At 41.3% G+C, this 19,712-nt stretch overlaps 1 protein-coding gene across 1 annotated transcript in view; it reads left to right on the top strand.

The window, feature by feature from the left end:
• LOC140238723 (uncharacterized) overlaps positions 1-19,712 on the top strand; it is an 85,035-nt gene that overhangs the window by 5,794 nt on the left and 59,529 nt on the right. Inside the window, exon 3 of the mRNA XM_072318620.1 lies at positions 8,478-8,636. Within this exon, the coding sequence (XP_072174721.1) occupies positions 8,478-8,636 (159 nt within the window). The remainder of the gene's footprint in view (positions 1-8,477; positions 8,637-19,712) is intronic.

The following is a 19,712-nucleotide window of genomic DNA, read 5'->3' as shown; positions in this document are numbered from 1 at the left end:
TGTTTTGTGAGGGGGTTTTCGTTGTTTCAGGCAGTGGCAAACTGAGGTTGTGTAGCGCTCTATGTCCCTCTGCATATGTGGCCAGTAGAAGCGCTCCCTAGCGAGGCTTGTGACCCTTTCTGCACCCTGGTGACCCATTTCATCATGCAGCTGCTCCAGTACAAACTGATGAAACTTGGCTGGCAGCACCAATTGGGTGTAGGTCCGGGTCTTCCTGTACAATAGGCCATCTTCCCCAATCTGGAGTTGATTCCACTCATGGAGTAGTGACTTGGAAGCCTGACTAAAGGTTGACCGTTCTGTTTTGGAGGGAAAGACGCCCATTTCCTTGTTCCTTTTTATCGGGGATATCACCTCGTCTTCCTCCTGGGCCCTCTTGATGTCTTCTTTAGTCCAATTTCTTGTCACATCAGCTACTCTCTCGCTATCCTCGGCCAGTTTCACTGCATCAACACCAAGCGTAATGAAAGCTGCATTACAGTGAGCATACTCTGGGCAAACAGCTGACTTGATAGCTAGGATGCATGGTTGGTTCACCTCCTCAGTGCAGTCTTGTCTGTACTGCTCCAGATTCGAGGGAATACGAGAGAGTGTGTCTGCAACGCGATTGGTCTTTCCAGGCAGGTAGCGGATAGTGAACCGGAAGTCGGCTAACTCAGCTACCCACCTCTGTCCTGTTGCATTCAACTTGGCTGTAGACATGACGTATGTGAGCGGGTTATTGTCGGTAAAGATGGTGAAGTGCTTGGCGTAAGACAAGTAGTCCCGGAAATGGTCTGTGACAGCCCACTTCAGTGCCAAGAACTCCAATTTACCGCTGTGGAGATGATAGTTCTGCTCAGCTGGAGAGAGTGTCCTTGAGCCATACCCTATAACACGCTCCTTGCCGCTCTGAATCTGAGTGAGGACCGCACCTAGGCCATCTTGGGAAGCATCAGTATAGAGACAGAAAGGCTCATCGAAGTCTGGATAAGCCATTATCTCAGGTGAGGACAGGGTGTTGATTAGTCCCTCCAGTCCCTCCTGGTGACTTGCTTCCCACTTGATAGGTTGAGTAGATGGAACGGTGTTTCCCTTCTTTCCTTGCTTGTGAGACTTTTGCTGTGGTGGTGTGTCTGGTGAACCCTTGAGAAGTTCGTAGAGTGGCTTGGCCCTCTGGGAGAAACTTGGAATGTACTTCCTGAAGTATCCGATGAGGCCGAGCACTTGACGAACATCTCCTACAGTCCTCGGAACTTTCTCTACCAGGGCCTGTAGGGCATCTGTATCCTTTGGGTCAGGGGCATGTCCTTCAGCAGATACAATCCTACCCAGGTACTTAACTTTCCGCTGGAATAGGGTGCATTTGCTGGGCTTCAATTTAATGCCATGTTGTTGCACTCTTCTCAGGACTTGGCGGATGTGGTCGACATGCTCTTCAAAGGTGCGGCTATACACCAGGATGTCATCCAGATAGACTACACAGCATTCATGCGCTAATCCCTCGAGGCATCTCTCCATGTAGCGCTGGTATACTGCAGGGGCATTTTTGAGGCCAAAGGGTATTCTTTTCCACTCATAAAGACCCCAGGGTGTTACGAATGCGGTGACATGCTGGCTATCTGGGTGAACAAACCCCTGGTGGTATGCCTTTCCTTGGTCCAAGGCGGAGAACCACTCACTCCCACCAAGGCCATCCAAGACATCCTGTATCCTCGGGATTGGTTGGCGATCGTCGATGGTTTTCTTGTTCAGGCCTCTGTAATCAATACAGAGGCGCAGGCTACCATCCTTCTTGCGGACACAGATGATGGGAGACGCATATGACGATGATGACCTGGTGATCCATCCCCTCTCGATCAAGTCCCGGAGATACTCTTTCACCTCGGCATAGAGTGGTCTTGGGATGGAAACATATGTCCTGTTTACCGGGGTGTCATCCCTCAATGGGATCTTCATTTGGAGGTCCTCCACACGTCCTGCATCTTTGTCATCCTTAGCGAAGGCTCCTCTTTCTTCCCGTAACATCTGAAGGACATATTTCTTTTGGGCAGGGGAAAGCTCAGACAGGTCCATGGAGTTGAACAGGTCAGCATTTGGGTCTGTTGATGCTTGCTCTCTCGGGTCTGTCATCTCTTGGCTGGGTCGGACATCAGTGGAGAGGGACTGGACTTGGTGCAGTCTGCCTAGAACTGTTCGTGCTCCAAGTGTTATCTTGTGCTTTGTGGGATTGTTGATCGGAAGGATGACTCTGCTACACTTCCCCTTCTTTACTCTTAGGAGGCAGTCTTCAACTTCCAATCCATCCATTCTTTCACTGTCTGATGCCTGGAACAAAACATCTAAGGGCTTGTCAGGGACTTGAACATGTACTTGGCAGATCACACCTACCGTTTCCTTTGGAGGGATGACTATGCTTCTTTTCCCATTCTTGACCATGGCAATCCCATCATCATCACTGTCATTGAGTAAGGAGAGAAGTCCTTTGGCAGAACGTCGCTCCATTCCAAGGGAAGCACACAATGCAGACACCTTTACTCCTTGTGTGTCTGATGCATTTGCCCTTGTCACTTCTTCAATCACATTGAATCCGATGATGGGTGTCTCGATGGGGTCTGGAGTAACAAGTGTGGGCACCTCGATGATGTCCTCTCTTGAGTCAATGAGGCTGAAGTGCATCTTTATCCAACCTGTGAATGGGATTTCCACACCATTTGCTGCTTTCAGGTTGAGTCCTTGGTCCAGCAGATCACTCACAGGATGAAGCTTCAGGTGGGGTAGGTTGTCGTTCTTCCATCTTTCTGAAACAATCGTCACCTGGGCACCAGTGTCCCAAAGAGCTTCAGTTTCTCTGCCACTTAGGAAGCACCTGATAGTACACCTTTCACCCACCAGCTTTGAAACTTTGGCTGCACGTGATCTTGGTACTGGACGTTGCTGAAACTTACTAGTTATTGAGGCGGTGGTAGCTGTTGGCTGGGGCTGTTGCTGGGGAACCCGTTGCCCCTCCCGGATGCCCCGCTGGCGTTTCCCGGCTGTCCCTGGCGGTACCGGCATCTACGCTGGAAGTGCTCACTGCTCCCACAGCGAAAGCAGTGTTGGCATTGGTCTCCACAGCCCTGTGATCTGCAGCTCTGGCATCCCCATTCCCTTTGCTGGTGTCTCTGCTGCATCTGGAGTGGTGGAGTCTGAAGCTGCTGTGATGGTCTTGCTGGTGTGATCGCAGCAATCTCTGTTCTGATGAGTTGCTGCAGAGTCTCTTTTAGGTTGTCAATGTTGAAGGTGGTTGTAGGTTGGGTAGGTGGGTCTTTGGGCTTTTTGGCGGCGACTTGGGAGGTGGAGACTTCACTAACCTTGGCCCTCCTGGCTGTGCACTGCTTCTCCTGCCTCTCCATCTCGTTATTGGCGGCAACGTTCAGCCGCTCCAGAAGGACTTCATCGCTGGTGTGGACGTTTTGCAGTAGGGGTTTCAGGTCACTCTTGATGGCGTCAGAAGTGATACCTGTCAACAGAGAGTGTAGAAACATACCTTGCACTAATGTCCCGTCATATCGGAAGGTGGCGTCTGCTTCCTTTGATGCAAACAAAATCTTTTGTCGCAGTGCCAGCATCCTCAGCAGAAATTCTTGGGGCGTCTCCTTCTGGCCTTGGACTGCCCTTGTTAAGTCGTGATACAGTTCTGTTGCTTCTTTTTCCCTGTAGTGGCTGCGAAGCAGTCGCCTCAGAACTGGTAAATCAAGATCTGGTTTGGACTCCAGGTAGGCGCGAAGAGGTAAACCAGGAACCATGGATCCTATGATTGCGTCTACAATCTCTTCTTCCCCATACCCCCGAGTCAGTCCGCGGTCTATTTGGTGGACGAGGCTGGAAAACGACAGCTTATCCTTCTGCCCAGCCTCACCGATCTGCCCTTTGATCTTAAACTCTCGTCGGAACTGGTCATGGATCACTGATGCTTTCTTGGTCGGGATGGTGAGCTCCACCTCAGGCAGGGTCTTGACCTTTTCCTCCTCAGGTAAGGTCTTGACCGTCTCCATCTCAGGTGGTGCTTCAGCTTTTCCTCCAGTCATCTTCCTGATGCTTATCCCGATGCTCTGGAGCAACTCCATCCCACCATCCGTCATCCCCTCCACCTCATCACTGCAAAGGAAAAAAGTGACCACACGCAACACACCCAATTTTCCTTTCTTAGCAACTACTGTTACCTGCTCTTCTGGGATGCCGCACACGGTTGCAACTTGCTTCAGCTGCTCTTCTGTCAGTGTAGGCAGAGTGGCGAGGATTTCCGTCGAGAGTTCATCCATCCTGGATCCAGATTCGTGTAGGTTAAGGACGACAAATCAGCATCACGAGCTCCTTTTCTGAGTTTGCCGTCCTGGCAGGGTCGCCAGATTTGTAGCGCCCGCCCGGGGAGGGGGGCGTGTCTGAATAGACAAGAGAAGATAAGACACTGTGTCAAGCTTGGATGCGTGGTACAACAGAGTTATTTTATTCTATATCTCTACTTCAACAACTAATAATCATATATCAAAATGGAAAATGTATATTTACAAATGAATATTTTACAGAACAAACACTATAAAATGTACTGATGAATGTCTCATCATAACTTGCAACGCTTCATGATACGAATTGTATCGATTATACCATAATAACGACAACAGTAACAATAACCACTCCTTATAACCCGAAACACTTCATACTTTAAAACACTATTAACATATCTATCAATCCTTCGATATATCAGTCCATCATTCCTTGGAATGAGTTTTTCATAATTCTTGAAACTAATTCAACCAAAACTCATTCTTAACTCTCAGATTACCTTTGTAATCCTTTTGCCTTTAAAAACAACCATAACAAAATTAATATTAAATTCACTAAATACAAATGTAAAGTCTATAACATCTTAACTAATCAACCATTATATTCATGCCTTCAAAATAACCTTGTTATCTTGCATGAGTAAACCTGACATCTAATATGTATTTCACCATGACTAAATTGTCATGAAATAATATACTAAAACATATTCTTCTTTCAATCTTTAACTCTCTTTTTACTTTCAGCAACTCAATGAATATAACTACAAGAATGTTAGCATTATCATCCCTATAATTTCTACTCAATGATTTACTATCTTTAATCTCTAAGACTGCAGGTCATTCCTTGAAATAATAATATTTCACTCTCAGTCTTCATTATTAACACATAATCATTTGCTCTGCAAATGCATTTCTTCATGTATTCTAGAAGCTATCATAACTTCGCATAACATGACTAAACGCTGAAGGTATAAACTGTACCTTGCCATTACTTCTAACTCTCATGACTTTAAATAAAATATATATTAACCTTGCCCTTCTGAGGCCAGACATACGCTATTCACTATAGCATTTATATATACAAGCACTACAAGGTGACAATAAACTAGACATACACAATGTAACCAACTACAACACTACAGCGTTCCCACACTCTGGTAGGGGCTTAATCCTAGAACTAAACAAATCACAAACTACCCAAACTTCCTGCCTCAGCACTGAACACAGCATCTCAGCTACTTTTATTCAAGGCTGGTAATACACTACATCATGCAGTCTCTTCTCTTTCAGGTGAGGAGAAGAGTGGGGAAATCTCCTCATAAAGCACAAACTAAAACAAAGAGACTGGCTGACTGTTCAGCACCGTTTTCTCAATGAATGGAGTAGAGGGACAGAGTTAGGGAGAGAGAGAGAGAGAGAGAGAGAGAGACAAAGCAAAAGAGGGGAGAGAGAACTAAAGCAGGCAGTTACACTAGTCTATGTTCAGACCCTTTTTGCTGAAAATTCACTAGCCATTGGGTTCACCCTGTAATACACTATATTTACATTTCTTAATAATTTAAAGATGAACAGGTAACATACTGTAACTCCAAATGCATCCTCAAAGCAGTAAGTCACATCAATGTTATATCACCATACCTTTTGTACATATAAAAATACTCCAAGTAGGTCTAGATTGTGAGACTAACCTCTTACTGGGAGAAGTTCTCATAAAGTTTCTTATCAGCATTGTTTCTCACCCCTGAAGCTTTCTGGTCAGTTCTTTGTTCTAGTGTGAATCATGGGGGTGCGTTGGCACTCTTTTCATTACACTCCTTCAATACTCTATGTACTACCCTGTGCTGGGTGTGTTCATACTCAAGGAAGGTATATACAATTCTACTGCTGCATGCGTAACAGCACTGCTTCTGACCCAACGTGTATCAAACTATCTTGGATCACACACTATATACATAGTACATTGCCGATATACATTCTCAACTCATTCATCACCTCACATGTGTCTGACATCATACAATTATCTATCATGTCACACATACACAACCAATAAGTAAATATTTAAGGTACATGTATATATCATAAAACATTAAGTCTCATCTTCTTGGCAGATGAATATTATGACATATTATCTTGGTTGAGATGGAACATTCTTGTTTCACCAACTTCTCGAAAACTTAGATGGAGAGTGACATGGAGCTTTCATTCACTCAAGTTTCTTATTACAGAACATAAAATCATTGCATTCTGTTCACAAAAGCATCTCATACAGTTAAAGCTCTCATTATATTTCTCAAAACATGTTTGGTTCAATAATCATTCTGAGAGAATAACTATTAAAAGTATGAAAACGGTATTTCTTACCTGAATAGACAAGAGAAGATAAGACACTGTGTCAAGCTTGGATGCGTGGTACAACAGAGTGAAGAACCAAGCCAACATCCAAGCTGGTTGGGCTTTTCTTATCTCTCTTCCAAGAAAGGGGCTGGGCCACTCTCCAAATGGGGAGGGGCAGCATCTCACTTTGAGGGACAAATAGCTATTTACCTTCATGGTCACTTGCCATTAGGACATAGGGGAACAATATAGTAACAACAAAAAAATAGGGGGGGGGGCAATTCTGTGGGGCTCCACACATGGATACAAATTAATGATGTATTAGAATGTGATTATTATTAATGATAATGTAGCATAAAATCTGACCAAATAGTCAGCTGTACTATACAGTACATACAACATATACCTGATATTCTGATATTCCCTCCCTCTTTTCTTTTCTTCTTATGTGCTTGTCCAGCTTACATTACCCATTTTTCTTTAAACTTCTTTTCTCTCTTCCTGTTTGTGTGTTTTTAATGAGCGTTTAATGTGATTATGTAATACACTAATAGTCTATATTCAGCTGTTGTTTGTTACCTACTTACAGTATGTATGTAGATATGTTGTACCAATACTTGTTTCCAATAATTTTGTTTATCCCCATTATTAGTGTTCAATATTTTTTTTTATTTTTCTATTTTTCTATTTTTTTGCTGTTGGTAAGAGAGACTTTCTAACACAAGCTTTGCTTTCCAAGGTTTCCTCATCTTTTTTTTTTTTTTTTTTTAATTCACTTCAGTACAAAAATGTTACAATTGCTGTGTTGACTGAAAGAAGATAAAATGAATCGAATGAAATGATGAATATTTTTACCATATTACAGTCAGTGTATAGTACTCAAGGCACTTTGCCGCATCTATTTCCTCATCACTGCACAAAACTGTAGTCTTTAAAAAAGACATGCACACACTCCTGCAGAAAAAAGATTGTCAGCTGTACTATGCATTTTTAGTACGTAGAAGTTGTTTGGTGTTCAAACTGTATGGTGCTATGTTGGCTTGAAGGAGAATATTCTTTTACATGTATTCTCTTCCTCATTATCTAGGTATGGTGTGGTATCATTAATGATGTCTTCTTCTGTTCAATAATTTCAATTTGTTTCCAAAATCCTTGCATGAGTTTCATAATCATAAGATTATGATAGTGTTCTCATCGATGTGTATTGTAACAGTGCTTTAAATTTCTATTTTGTTACAGACTCTGCCAACTGAAGGAATAGCCTTTGCAACTAAGTCATGTAGCAGTTAGCAAATTTATGTTCGAGACTAGAAAGAGATACAAACTCATTCTGTGTGCTGAACAGAGGAACTCTATCTTTACCTCCGCCAAGGAAGGAGGATGTTAATTGATCATATATCGGTGTTGGTTTGTCTGTTTGTAAAATGACTCAGAAAGTTGTAAACTTAATATATGAATGAAACTTGCCGGAAAAGTTAAAATAACATTTCAAGGATCAGGTGATTAAATTTTGGTAGTGATCTGGGAATTTTTATGGAATTTTGAAGGATTTTTTTTTTTCTTTTGGCATATACGACTGTAAGGTCAATGAACTTGGGAGTTCTAGCAGCACGTACTGGAGGTTTACATGTATTATAAAGTACGTGCTTGGCAAGGCGCCACGCAACTAGAAGCTGATGACATAAACAAAGGCTTCAGGTATTAGAAAATTGTATGCGTGCATGGATGGGTGGAAATGAGTTGCTAGCTCTGTGGAGGATCTGCGCTGTCCGAGTGCTTTTCTAGTAGATATTTTGTTTTTTAATTGTGCAGTTTATTTCCCATTGATTCCTATTGCAGGTTGAGCTCTATGTGGAGAATGTACGGAAGCTGGCAGAGGAGCGGGAGTCACTTACCCAAGAGTTTGAAGCCGAGAACGAACAACTGACGAGAGAGAATGAACAATTGATGATGGAGAAGGAGCGAGTGAACAAAGAAATTCAACAAATGCTGCAGCAGGTTAGTGACTCTTCATAGCTCATAGATCAAGTTCCAGTACTCTTCTTGTGTAAGTTGTGTCGATGGTTAGTGATATGTTGTTTTACCCTGGAGGGGAAGTTACGAGAGCATTAATGTTGCTATTAACAACATTGATAAAAGCACTTTGATGAAAACAGAGTAAGTGCAGTCAAAACATAATGAGAAGATGGAATGTATAATTGTTTGACTGTCACAAAAAAAAAAGAAAAGAAATCACAGTGCCGTACTTGACTAATTCTAGCTTCCTTAAATTGCCAACAAAAAAATAAGTTCAGGTGTAAGTTTCTTCAGTTTGTCTCCCTCTACAAATTAAATTTGTTAAGATCGCAACTGCTGATCTGTAAATTAACAAACATGTCGGAAAAAAGGAACCAGTGGGACTCGAACCTGTCATCTACTGCTTTCCGGGCAGCGACACTACCACCAGGCTGTCCCTGGTTGCCGGCAGTGACACGATGAACATGGAACAAATACCCAAGCTCCGAGATTCCGACATTGTTATGTTAAGTAGTCCAAGGCGGACAAGGCATATGATAATGAAAGAAGAATATTATTCAGAGGGGTGAAGGTTCAGGTGTAAGTTTCTTCAGTTTGTCTCCCTCTACAAATTAAATTTGTTAAGATCGCAACTGCTGATCTGTAAATTAACAAACATGTCGGAAAAAAGGAACCAGTGGGACTCGAACCTGTCATCTACTGCTTTCCGGGCAGCGACACTACCACCAGGCTGTCCCTGGTTGCCGGCAGTGACACGATGAACATGGAACAAATACCCAAGCTCCGAGATTCCGACATTGTTATGTTAAGTAGTCCAAGGCGGACAAGGCATATGATAATGAAAGAAGAATATTATTCAGAGGGGTGAAGGTTCAGGTGTAAGTTTCTTCAGTTTGTCTCCCTCTACAAATTAAATTTGTTAAGATCGCAACTGCTGATCTGTAAATTAACAAACATGTCGGAAAAAAGGAACCAGTGGGACTCGAACCTGTCATCTACTGCTTTCCGGGCAGCGACACTACCACCAGGCTGTCCCTGGTTGCCGGCAGTGACACGATGAACATGGAACAAATACCCAAGCTCCGAGATTCCGACATTGTTATGTTAAGTAGTCCAAGGCGGACAAGGCATATGATAATGAAAGAAGAATATTATTCAGAGGGGTGAAGGTTCAGGTGTAAGTTTCTTCAGTTTGTCTCCCTCTACAAATTAAATTTGTTAAGATCGCAACTGCTGATCTGTAAATTAACAAACATGTCGGAAAAAAGGAACCAGTGGGACTCGAACCTGTCATCTACTGCTTTCCGGGCAGCGACACTACCACCAGGCTGTCCCTGGTTGCCGGCAGTGACACGATGAACATGGAACAAATACCCAAGCTCCGAGATTCCGACATTGTTATGTTAAGTAGTCCAAGGCGGACAAGGCATATGATAATGAAAGAAGAATATTATTCAGAGGGGTGAAGGTTCAGGTGTAAGTTTCTTCAGTTTGTCTCCCTCTACAAATTAAATTTGTTAAGATCGCAACTGCTGATCTGTAAATTAACAAACATGTCGGAAAAAAGGAACCAGTGGGACTCGAACCTGTCATCTACTGCTTTCCGGGCAGCGACACTACCACCAGGCTGTCCCTGGTTGCCGGCAGTGACACGATGAACATGGGACAAATACCCAAGCTCCGAGATTCCGACATTGTTATGTTAAGTAGTCCAAGGCGGACAAGGCATATGATAATGAAAGAAGAATATTATTCAGAGGGGTGAAGGTTCAGGTGTAAGTTTCTTCAGTTTGTCTCCCTCTACAAATTAAATTTGTTAAGATCGCAACTGCTGATCTGTAAATTAACAAACATGTCGGAAAAAAGGAACCAGTGGGACTCGAACCTGTCATCTACTGCTTTCCGGGCAGCGACACTACCACCAGGCTGTCCCTGGTTGCCGGCAGTGACACGATGAACATGGAACAAATACCCAAGCTCCGAGATTCCGACATTGTTATGTTAAGTAGTCCAAGGCGGACAAGGCATATGATAATGAAAGAAGAATATTATTCAGAGGGGTGAAGGTTCAGGTGTAAGTTTCTTCAGTTTGTCTCCCTCTACAAATTAAATTTGTTAAGATCGCAACTGCTGATCTGTAAATTAACAAACATGTCGGAAAAAAGGAACCAGTGGGACTCGAACCTGTCATCTACTGCTTTCCGGGCAGCGACACTACCACCAGGCTGTCCCTGGTTGCCGGCAGTGACACGATGAACATGGAACAAATACCCAAGCTCCGAGATTCCGACATTGTTATGTTAAGTAGTCCAAGGCGGACAAGGCATATGATAATGAAAGAAGAATATTATTCAGAGGGGTGAAGGTTCAGGTGTAAGTTTCTTCAGTTTGTCTCCCTCTACAAATTAAATTTGTTAAGATAACATAACAATGTCGGAATCTCGGAGCTTGGGTATTTGTTCCATGTTCATCGTGTCACTGCCGGCAACCAGGGACAGCCTGGTGGTAGTGTCGCTGCCCGGAAAGCAGTAGATGACAGGTTCGAGTCCCACTGGTTCCTTTTTTCCGACATGTTTGTTAATTTACAGATCAGCAGTTGCGATCTTAACAAATTTAATTTGTAGAGGGAGACAAACTGAAGAAACTTACACCTGAACCTTCACCCCTCTGAATAATATTCTTCTTTCATTATCATATGCCTTGTCCGCCTTGGACTACTTAACATAACAATGTCGGAATCTCGGAGCTTGGGTATTTGTTCCATGTTCATCGTGTCACTGCCGGCAACCAGGGACAGCCTGGTGGTAGTGTCGCTGCCCGGAAAGCAGTAGATGACAGGTTCGAGTCCCACTGGTTCCTTTTTTTCCGACATGTTTGTTAATTTACAGATCAGCAGTTGCGATCTTAACAAATTTAATTTGTAGAGGGAGACAAACTGAAGAAACTTACACCTGAACCTTCACCCCTCTGAATAATATTCTTCTTTCATTATTAAAAAAATAAGTACTGTAAAGCATTTAAGGACGTTCCTCAGTTAAAGTGAAATCCATGTCATTTTCTTGAAACTTTCCATACCGTAACTTTGACCCGTCCGAAGCCCAAATATGTAAATAAAACCATATGTTCATGTGCTTGTTTTTCTTCTACGGGACTTTGAAGAATATGACTAATCTGCCGTCCTGTATCAAAATGATAGCGTTACATGATCAAGATCATGATTGACAACAAAATCTGTAATGACAAACGTAAATCCCCATAATTCTTTCAAAATCCACGTTATTTTCTCCAAATTTGCAAGAATTGCAGAAAACGGTACTCAAAATGAGGAAAAGGTTTTAAAGTCAGGGTTTACACTCTCATTCTTCAGCAAGCAGCGCCCTCACGCGGCAGAAAACACCGAAATCTCTCAAATCCTTCTCATCGACGTTTTCTGTTAGGGGTGAGCAAAAGGACAACGTTCATAAAACTTACGCTGTACATTCAAAACCCATGTCAATTTCACGAAACTTTACCAAATTGTAGACAGAGGCTTACTTATTCCAGAAAAACAATCAAAAGTGGGGGTTCATGTGCTCGTTTTTGTGCTAGCAGCGCCCCTATGCGACATATATCATCGTAAGTCCCCAAAATCTGCTCAGGAACCTGATGCAGGGATGCCCTGACAGGGTGGGTTCATAAAACTTATGCTGTACATTCAAAACCCATGTCAAATTCATGAAAATTGACCAAATTGTAGAAAAAGGCTCACTAATACCAGAAAAACAATCAAAAGTGGGGGTTCATGTGCTCGTTTTTGTGCTAGCAGCGCCCCCATGCGACATAATACTATAGTACGACCCCAAAATCTGGTCAGGAACCTACGCATGGAGACGCCCTGGCAGGGTGGGTTCATAAATCTCATGCTGTACATTCAAAACCCATGTCAATTTCACGAAACTTCACCAAATTGTAGAAGAAGACTTACTTATTCCAGAAAAATAATTAAAAGTGGGGGTTCATGTGCTCGTTTTTGTGCTAGCAGCGCCCTCATGCGACATATAACTATCGTACGACCCCAAAATCTGGTTATGAACCTATGTAGGGATGCCCTGACAAGATGAGTTCCTTAGGCTTATGCTGTTCATTCAAAACCCATGTCAATTTCACCAAACTTGACCAAATTGTAGACGAAAGCTTACTAATTCCAGAAAAACAATAAAAAGTGGGGGTTCATGTCCTAATTTTTGTGCTGGCAGCATCCCCAGATGATAGAAATCACCTCACCGGACCCCAAAATCTGGTTATAAACCTCTCGTGGGTGTCCTGATTATAGGTAGGGTTCGTGAATGTCATGCTGTACATTCAAAACCCATGTCAATTTTACGAAACTTTATGAAATTGTAGAAGAAGGGTTACTTAATGCAGAAGAATTGTAAAAATGGGGGGTTCATGTGCTCGTTTTAGTGCTAGCAGAGCCTCCTTGCGACGGAAATCATCGTAAGACCCCCAAATCTAGTCAGGAACCAATACAGAGATATAACCTGCTAGGATGCATGAATCTCATGCGGTTTACTCGAAACCCCATTTTCTTTAAAGAAAAAAAAAACCAAAAAAAAAAAAACATGTCACAATTGCAGTGATATGGTGAAAGATATTCAGAAAGAAAGGTCCATGTGCGTTTTTGTTATCATTTCCCTTCCACAGCCAAAATGATATCATGTGGATGCAAGCGTGGAAAACTCCATATTATTGATATGCACGCTTGTTTGTTTGTTTTACCCACTTGCTGTAACCATGTACAAAAAGTGATAATGGAGGAAGAAGAATAAATATAAGGAAATGGGAGTTTTGGTATTAGTCTGACGGTCCTCCAAATGAAAAACAAATCTTAATACAATGACGTTGATTGTAGATTGCATGTGTTGGTTGTTGCAGTGGTTGGTAAAGTGCGTGTTGTAAGCTATGGAGAAGTACCTCCCCCCCCCCCCCCCCCCCCGAAAAAAAAAAAATGATTCTCCTTTTGTTACACCAGATTTGGTAATTAAAAAAAAATAATATATGAATGGTGAAAGTGATGAATAGTCTTGTTTGATAACACTTTCGTGACCTTGTATTTTGTAACCAAAAATAAAAAAAAAACCAATATTTTGTATTACTAGTAATGACAAGTTTAGATCTGATTTAGATTTTAACAGACACTCAGATTGTTTTAGCTGCTAGACCTAAAGATGAAATGTGTGTCATATATGCTTGTTTTGTTGTTGTTGTTGTTATTGTTGTTGTTGTTGTTGTTGTTGTTGTTGTTGTTGTTGTTGTTGTTGTTGTTGTTGTTGTTGTTGTTTTAACACCTAGTCCAATAGACTAGTGAGTCTTACACCCCGACTAGGGCCTATTATAGGCCCTTGGTACCTTAGCACTCGACTTTACCATGTTGATGACCGGATAATGAACTTCATGTCACAAAACAGATCTATGGATTGAAAATGGAAACAGCTCTGTTCCACTTCCAAGCTTCGCGATTCCGTCAATCAGTGTTGTGCTATACAATGACCATGTATATGCGGCTTGGACCGCTGAACTTTGCGTGGTGGTATGTACAGATTGTAACGCGTACAGTCGGCACGCGAGCTGAGCGAGGCCGCCCAGCGCGGCTGCCCGGCGCGGCCGCGGTGGGGAGCTGTCGGGTATCCGTACGTACACATACCACACTCTAGCTCGATCTACTAGCAGCTGCTCAGCTCAGCTAGCTCAGCTGCTCATCACTCGTGCGTGCGCTTCTACACTCTTTGTTACGTCACTGACACCTGCGCAGCTAGGATGCGCACAAACTCAACTGAGGAACGTCCTTAACCCTATAAAGCCCAAGCTATTTTGACCCCTTCCAGGCCCAAGGGGGGGCACATTGTGCCCCCCTATATAACTTCTTTATTATATGATGTATGACCGTCATATTTGGCACATGGGTAGAGCAACTCATACTCTACAAGACCCAACATTTGAAATTTCCCAAGGTCATCCACTGAGGGCGCTATTAACCAAAATACAAAGAAATACATAGGAAATATGCTAAAATCATGTTTTTCTTTTTATTTCTTTATCCCAAGTATATATGTTTTTATTTCATATCAATCATTTTCATATTTAACACAAAGGAAAAGCAAGTCAACCTTCACTATTTGTTACTGTTGAAATTTCTCAAGGTCAACATGTGGGGGCGCTATTCAATACAATATAAAGAAATATATGAAACCTATGATGTATTGCTTGGAATGGGTACATATATTGGTATCATATTCCATATTTTCAAAATATTGAAATTTTGAGTTTGCAGATTGATAATATGATGAAGAAATGATATTACAGGCAAAGCTTGTGTGAAGATAACACAAAATAAAAGGGTAGTCTTTGGAAAATGTTGTATTTTCGATTATTTCTATTATGTCTATTGTTTGATGCCTATGTCATATAAAAAATAAAGGAAATAATAAGAAGACCATTTCAGGGTAATTCACAACCATAATAACTTCACATTTTGGTCCTTCAGCAAATAATAGCCAAGAAAACCCCCATTTCATCCATTATTATATTGTTAACTGAAATTTGAACAGAAAATCATGCAAAATCTGACGAACATGGTTGTCAGTTTACGGTTGCCATGGCAACCCGCAATATCGGACATAGCTAAATTATATATCAAAATGTTCGCAATAAGATTTTAGGAAAAGTCACCAAATTTGGTTGAAATCGAGTAAAAGGTGTAGGAGTGGCAAACGAAAATATGGTAGGGGGGGGCACAATGTGCCCCCCCTTGGGCTTTATAGGGTTAATATATTTGCGGCGTGAAATTTTCGCGAATTGGAGCCGAACTTTTTTTTTGCAGCATGAAATTTTCACGAATTGCCACTGGCATTTAATGCATAGTATAGATGAGAGCTTTCATGTGCATTTTAATTTCGCGAATCCTGGCGCTTGCGAATTCCTGAAATTAAAATGCACACGAACATTCCTAATTTTACAATAACAGATTTTAGGTGACACACTGAGGAACACGACACAAGGCATCTTAATACTTTTAAAAGTGCCTGTTTTCAAGCTTCATGACTCAACATGATTATCTATAGCCATCATGAGTATTACAGCACTACTAAGATTTACTGAGTTGCGTTTCACTCACAAATTTCACTGATCAAATACTCTTATAATGATAATAATAATAATAATAATTGTTTTGGATATAAACTCCAAATTTTATTGTCCAAGAAGGGAAATTCTTTTTGCCCAATTGATCGTGGGCCCGGCAGCCACTGAGCAGCGCCAGATCGACGTTGCTCTAACCTTTTCAACTGTTGAACGGCAAACAAGGTAGCAGCAACTCCCATCTTTTAACGTCTTTTGGTATGACGCGGCCGGGGTTTGAACCCACGACCTCCCGATTGTGAGGGCAGCCGCTCTACTCACTGAGCCAACACATCGGTATCATGTGATTTTTTTTTCTTTTTGTTAGCAAGATTTAACTCATCTACAAATTACACAACCTGATCCTAGTCTTGCTGCTTGTTCACCTAAGTGTCATCTACTACTAGTGTGCAAAAGTAGTTAATGTGGCGGAGAGATGCTATTCCTTGAGTGCAACTGACAATGTATGCATATTTTTATTTATATCATAAGATTTAATCCTTTCTTCTTTATTTTTTTTTGACAGTAATGAGCAAACTCCTAAGAACATGTTGCTTGCAAAGTGTTGCAACTTTAGAATTTATTACTTTGATTTTAAGGAAATAGATTATATATTTTTTGCCTTCACTTTGTTAGAAAAGGGATCAGAAGATGATGTCCTTTTAACTTACAAGTGTACTCTTTAACAGTCATGAAATTACATGTCTAGGACTAATGTTTAAGTTTGCACATTGTCTGCTTCTGTTGATCTGCAACCAAACCATTGACGTTGATTGATGTATGATGCATAGACACATACTCCACCATGCGTGAGGCTCCTTGTTTGCAAAAGCATTCAAGTACATACAAGTAATACATTCTGGGTGTGACCCACAGTTGTAATGATCCCTCTGACCCCCCCCCCCCCCCCCCATACACACACGCACACACATGCCCGCGCTCAGAAGCAACACAGACTCCCACGTTTTCTTGTTTGCTTTCCCCCTTGGACAGTTTGTCTCTGAGCATTTTGCGTACTTGGGAGGTGTGAAAGTATAATGTAATCATCCAATGATTTGTTTGAAATTGTATTGTAAATTTCAAAGTAGACACTGTCTCGTTCACAAGTCTAATACAATATTAATTGTAATTTTAGGCTGCATCTGCTGGTATTATGTGGCTACTCAAGACTCTTGGCAAGATTTTCTTTGAAGGGGCATAGTCCCGGTAGTGTAGAGGGCGCTGTTGATGATACTGCCGATCACCGTCAGCATTGATACGAAGGTTAACGCAGTTGAGCTGTCATCAAGAGTAAAGTGCGTAGGTGTTGCTAAGTAACGTTGCCTTTGTTGTCTTCTTTGCGCATCGCGCAGTCTGTAGTAATGCCAGGGTGCGTGCATGTGTGCTTGTTATTATGACATCACAAAAGACTCCTCAGCCGAATCATGAGCCGAACTGTGATCCGACCACTGACTACAGTGAATCGGACTTCTTCGGACTCGGGAAAGTGGGCCAAAGCGTAAGCGCCAAAGAGAAGTCGATAGCGTAGGTCTCTATAGGAAACTTGCGCCGTGCGCCCGCGTACACATTTGACTAAAACACCGGGACCATGCACCTTTAATAATTATCTAACACACAATTTTTTGATGTGTCAAATGCAATTTTGTACTTTCTGTGTCTTACAAGCTGTAGTATTTTGTTTTGTTTTAAATTTCTTAAACATGAGTGACTAAAGCAGAACATGAATGATTTGAGTGACCTCAAAGGTGTAACCTATCTATATGTACTAAGTTACAAAAATTAAAAGATTTTGAGATTGGCTTGCGATGTATTTCTTTCATGTGCAGTGTTCTAACAAGAAATCATGGTCACACCAAGGAGGTTTTATACATGGAGTTCCAACTGGCTGTAATTATTCAAACAGTTGTCAGATCTCTATTGATGTACAAAGGAATTCCACAGGTGCACTTGTGCCTTTGATGATCGACGTTTCTTGCCGCCGTCTTGCTGAGCATTCTGAAGATTAATTTTGAACGTTATCATAATGTTGGCCATATTTTGCTTATCTATTTATCAAATGAAATGAAATTTCAATTAATGATTAAGCATGTAGAACAAAAGACAATTCGGTCCAGAAATTTGCGCAAAAGTGTAAATCAGAGCTATATCATGTGAAAATGTTTAAAACATGAAAATGTTTAAAACTGTACAATCCTAGAAAGCTGGTTTTATCACTTTTCCGCTTAGTTTCCGCAAATGAAACTAATATGGAATAATCTTCAAGTATAATTCTTTATTGATAGATATATCAGATTAGTGACCAGGTATGACCAGTGGAGTATTTTTCATCTTTATTTCAGCATTTTTTGCTCAATTTCTATTCGCGCATCCTCATGTCTGTACCAACTACCTTTTATAAGGAGGGATAGCGAAAAGTAATTACCATCACAAAGAAATATCTTCCTTTGAAAGTGGCTAGTGATTATGCAATAAGACACGAGTCAATTGTCTTCCTATCTGCGCGGCAGATCCTGTTTGGCACATGCTTCAAATATTTTTGAGCGGCGGCTTCGAACATCTAGTAAAGGAAATAAGACGGTTGTGACTCCATTCTCTAGAAACTCCTTGGTCACACCTGCAGATGTACGTGTAAAAGCATTTTGATGTGATTTCTGAAAAAGAGATTTGTAAAATCAAATGAGAATGAAACCCAAAATATGTGACAGAGGAAATGTAGTGATATTAGTCAGACACATCACTGAAAGGTTGAGGAAAATTGGACACTTCATTATTAAAAAAGTTATAAAAAAAAATGAATTTTTAAAGTTTTAAAGTGCTGTCACCAAGAAGACTTGGCTACAACACTTTTTGATGTCACATTAGAAAAACGATATTAAAAAGGGAAAAATCCACATTATTCTCTTTTCTAGCACATGTGATAAAAGAGCACTTGACTTATATCTCAATATTGCAATGAAAGCACCTCTGCATGGTTACATTTTAAATTGAATCTAGGTAAATTGAATTCTGATGGGTAAAGAGATAACATTGGACCCATCAAACTTGTGAATGTAGATCTATGGCAATGCTTACACGGTATGAGATGTGATACACCATGTAGCTATGTGGAAGCGGAATGGAAAGTGTCTGGCAGAGCTGACGTGACCTGACATTTTCATGATCATAAATGTCTATTTTGAAGCTAGCTGTAGAATAGAAAGTTTTTTTGTTTTTTTTTTTACCTCCTCCAAGGAAGGAGGTTATGTTTTCATCATTGGCATTGTTTGTAATGTTAGTTTGTTTGTCTGTCTGTGTATAAAATGACTCAAAAGAGTTGAGAACAGATTTGGACGAAACTTACAGGAAAGGTGGAGAATGACACAAGGAACAGATTGATTAAATTTTGGTAGTGATCTGGGAATTTTTATGGATTTTCTGTATTAAGGATTTTCGATACTTTGGCTGATAGGAGCAACTTTGGCAGGTAGGAGCAATACTCGATGAACTTGGGAGTTCAAGCTGTGTATTTGTGAGGATTGCATGCACACATTAAAGTGCGTGCTTTGCTCCGGTGATGCGCCATGCAGCTGATGACCTTACAAAAGGCTTCTATATTGGGAAATCAGGTGATTGTCAGCATGCATGTGTTATGGATGAGTGGAAATCACTGATCTCATTCGGAGAACAAGATCAGTGACCAGTGGAAATAAGCTGCTTGGCAGAGGTCTGCTCTCTCAGAGTGTTTCTCTAGTTTAAAAAGGGATTTTTTGCCTAGTCTGATGTACAGTGCAGTACAATGTGTACATGGGTAGTATGCAATTATTGTGTTCTCTAGCTTTCCATTGAATACAGAGCAAGTGCTTTAATAGTACACATACACAGTCTTACCCCCCCCCCTTTTTTACGATGATCTATGAGTGATTT

This window comes from Diadema setosum, chromosome 15 (assembly GCF_964275005.1).
Source record: "Diadema setosum chromosome 15, eeDiaSeto1, whole genome shotgun sequence".
Classification (NCBI taxonomy): Eukaryota; Metazoa; Echinodermata; class Echinoidea; order Diadematoida; family Diadematidae; genus Diadema; species Diadema setosum.
The sequence above is the reverse complement of the archived record's forward strand: the minus strand, read 5'-3'. Positions and strand labels throughout refer to the sequence as shown.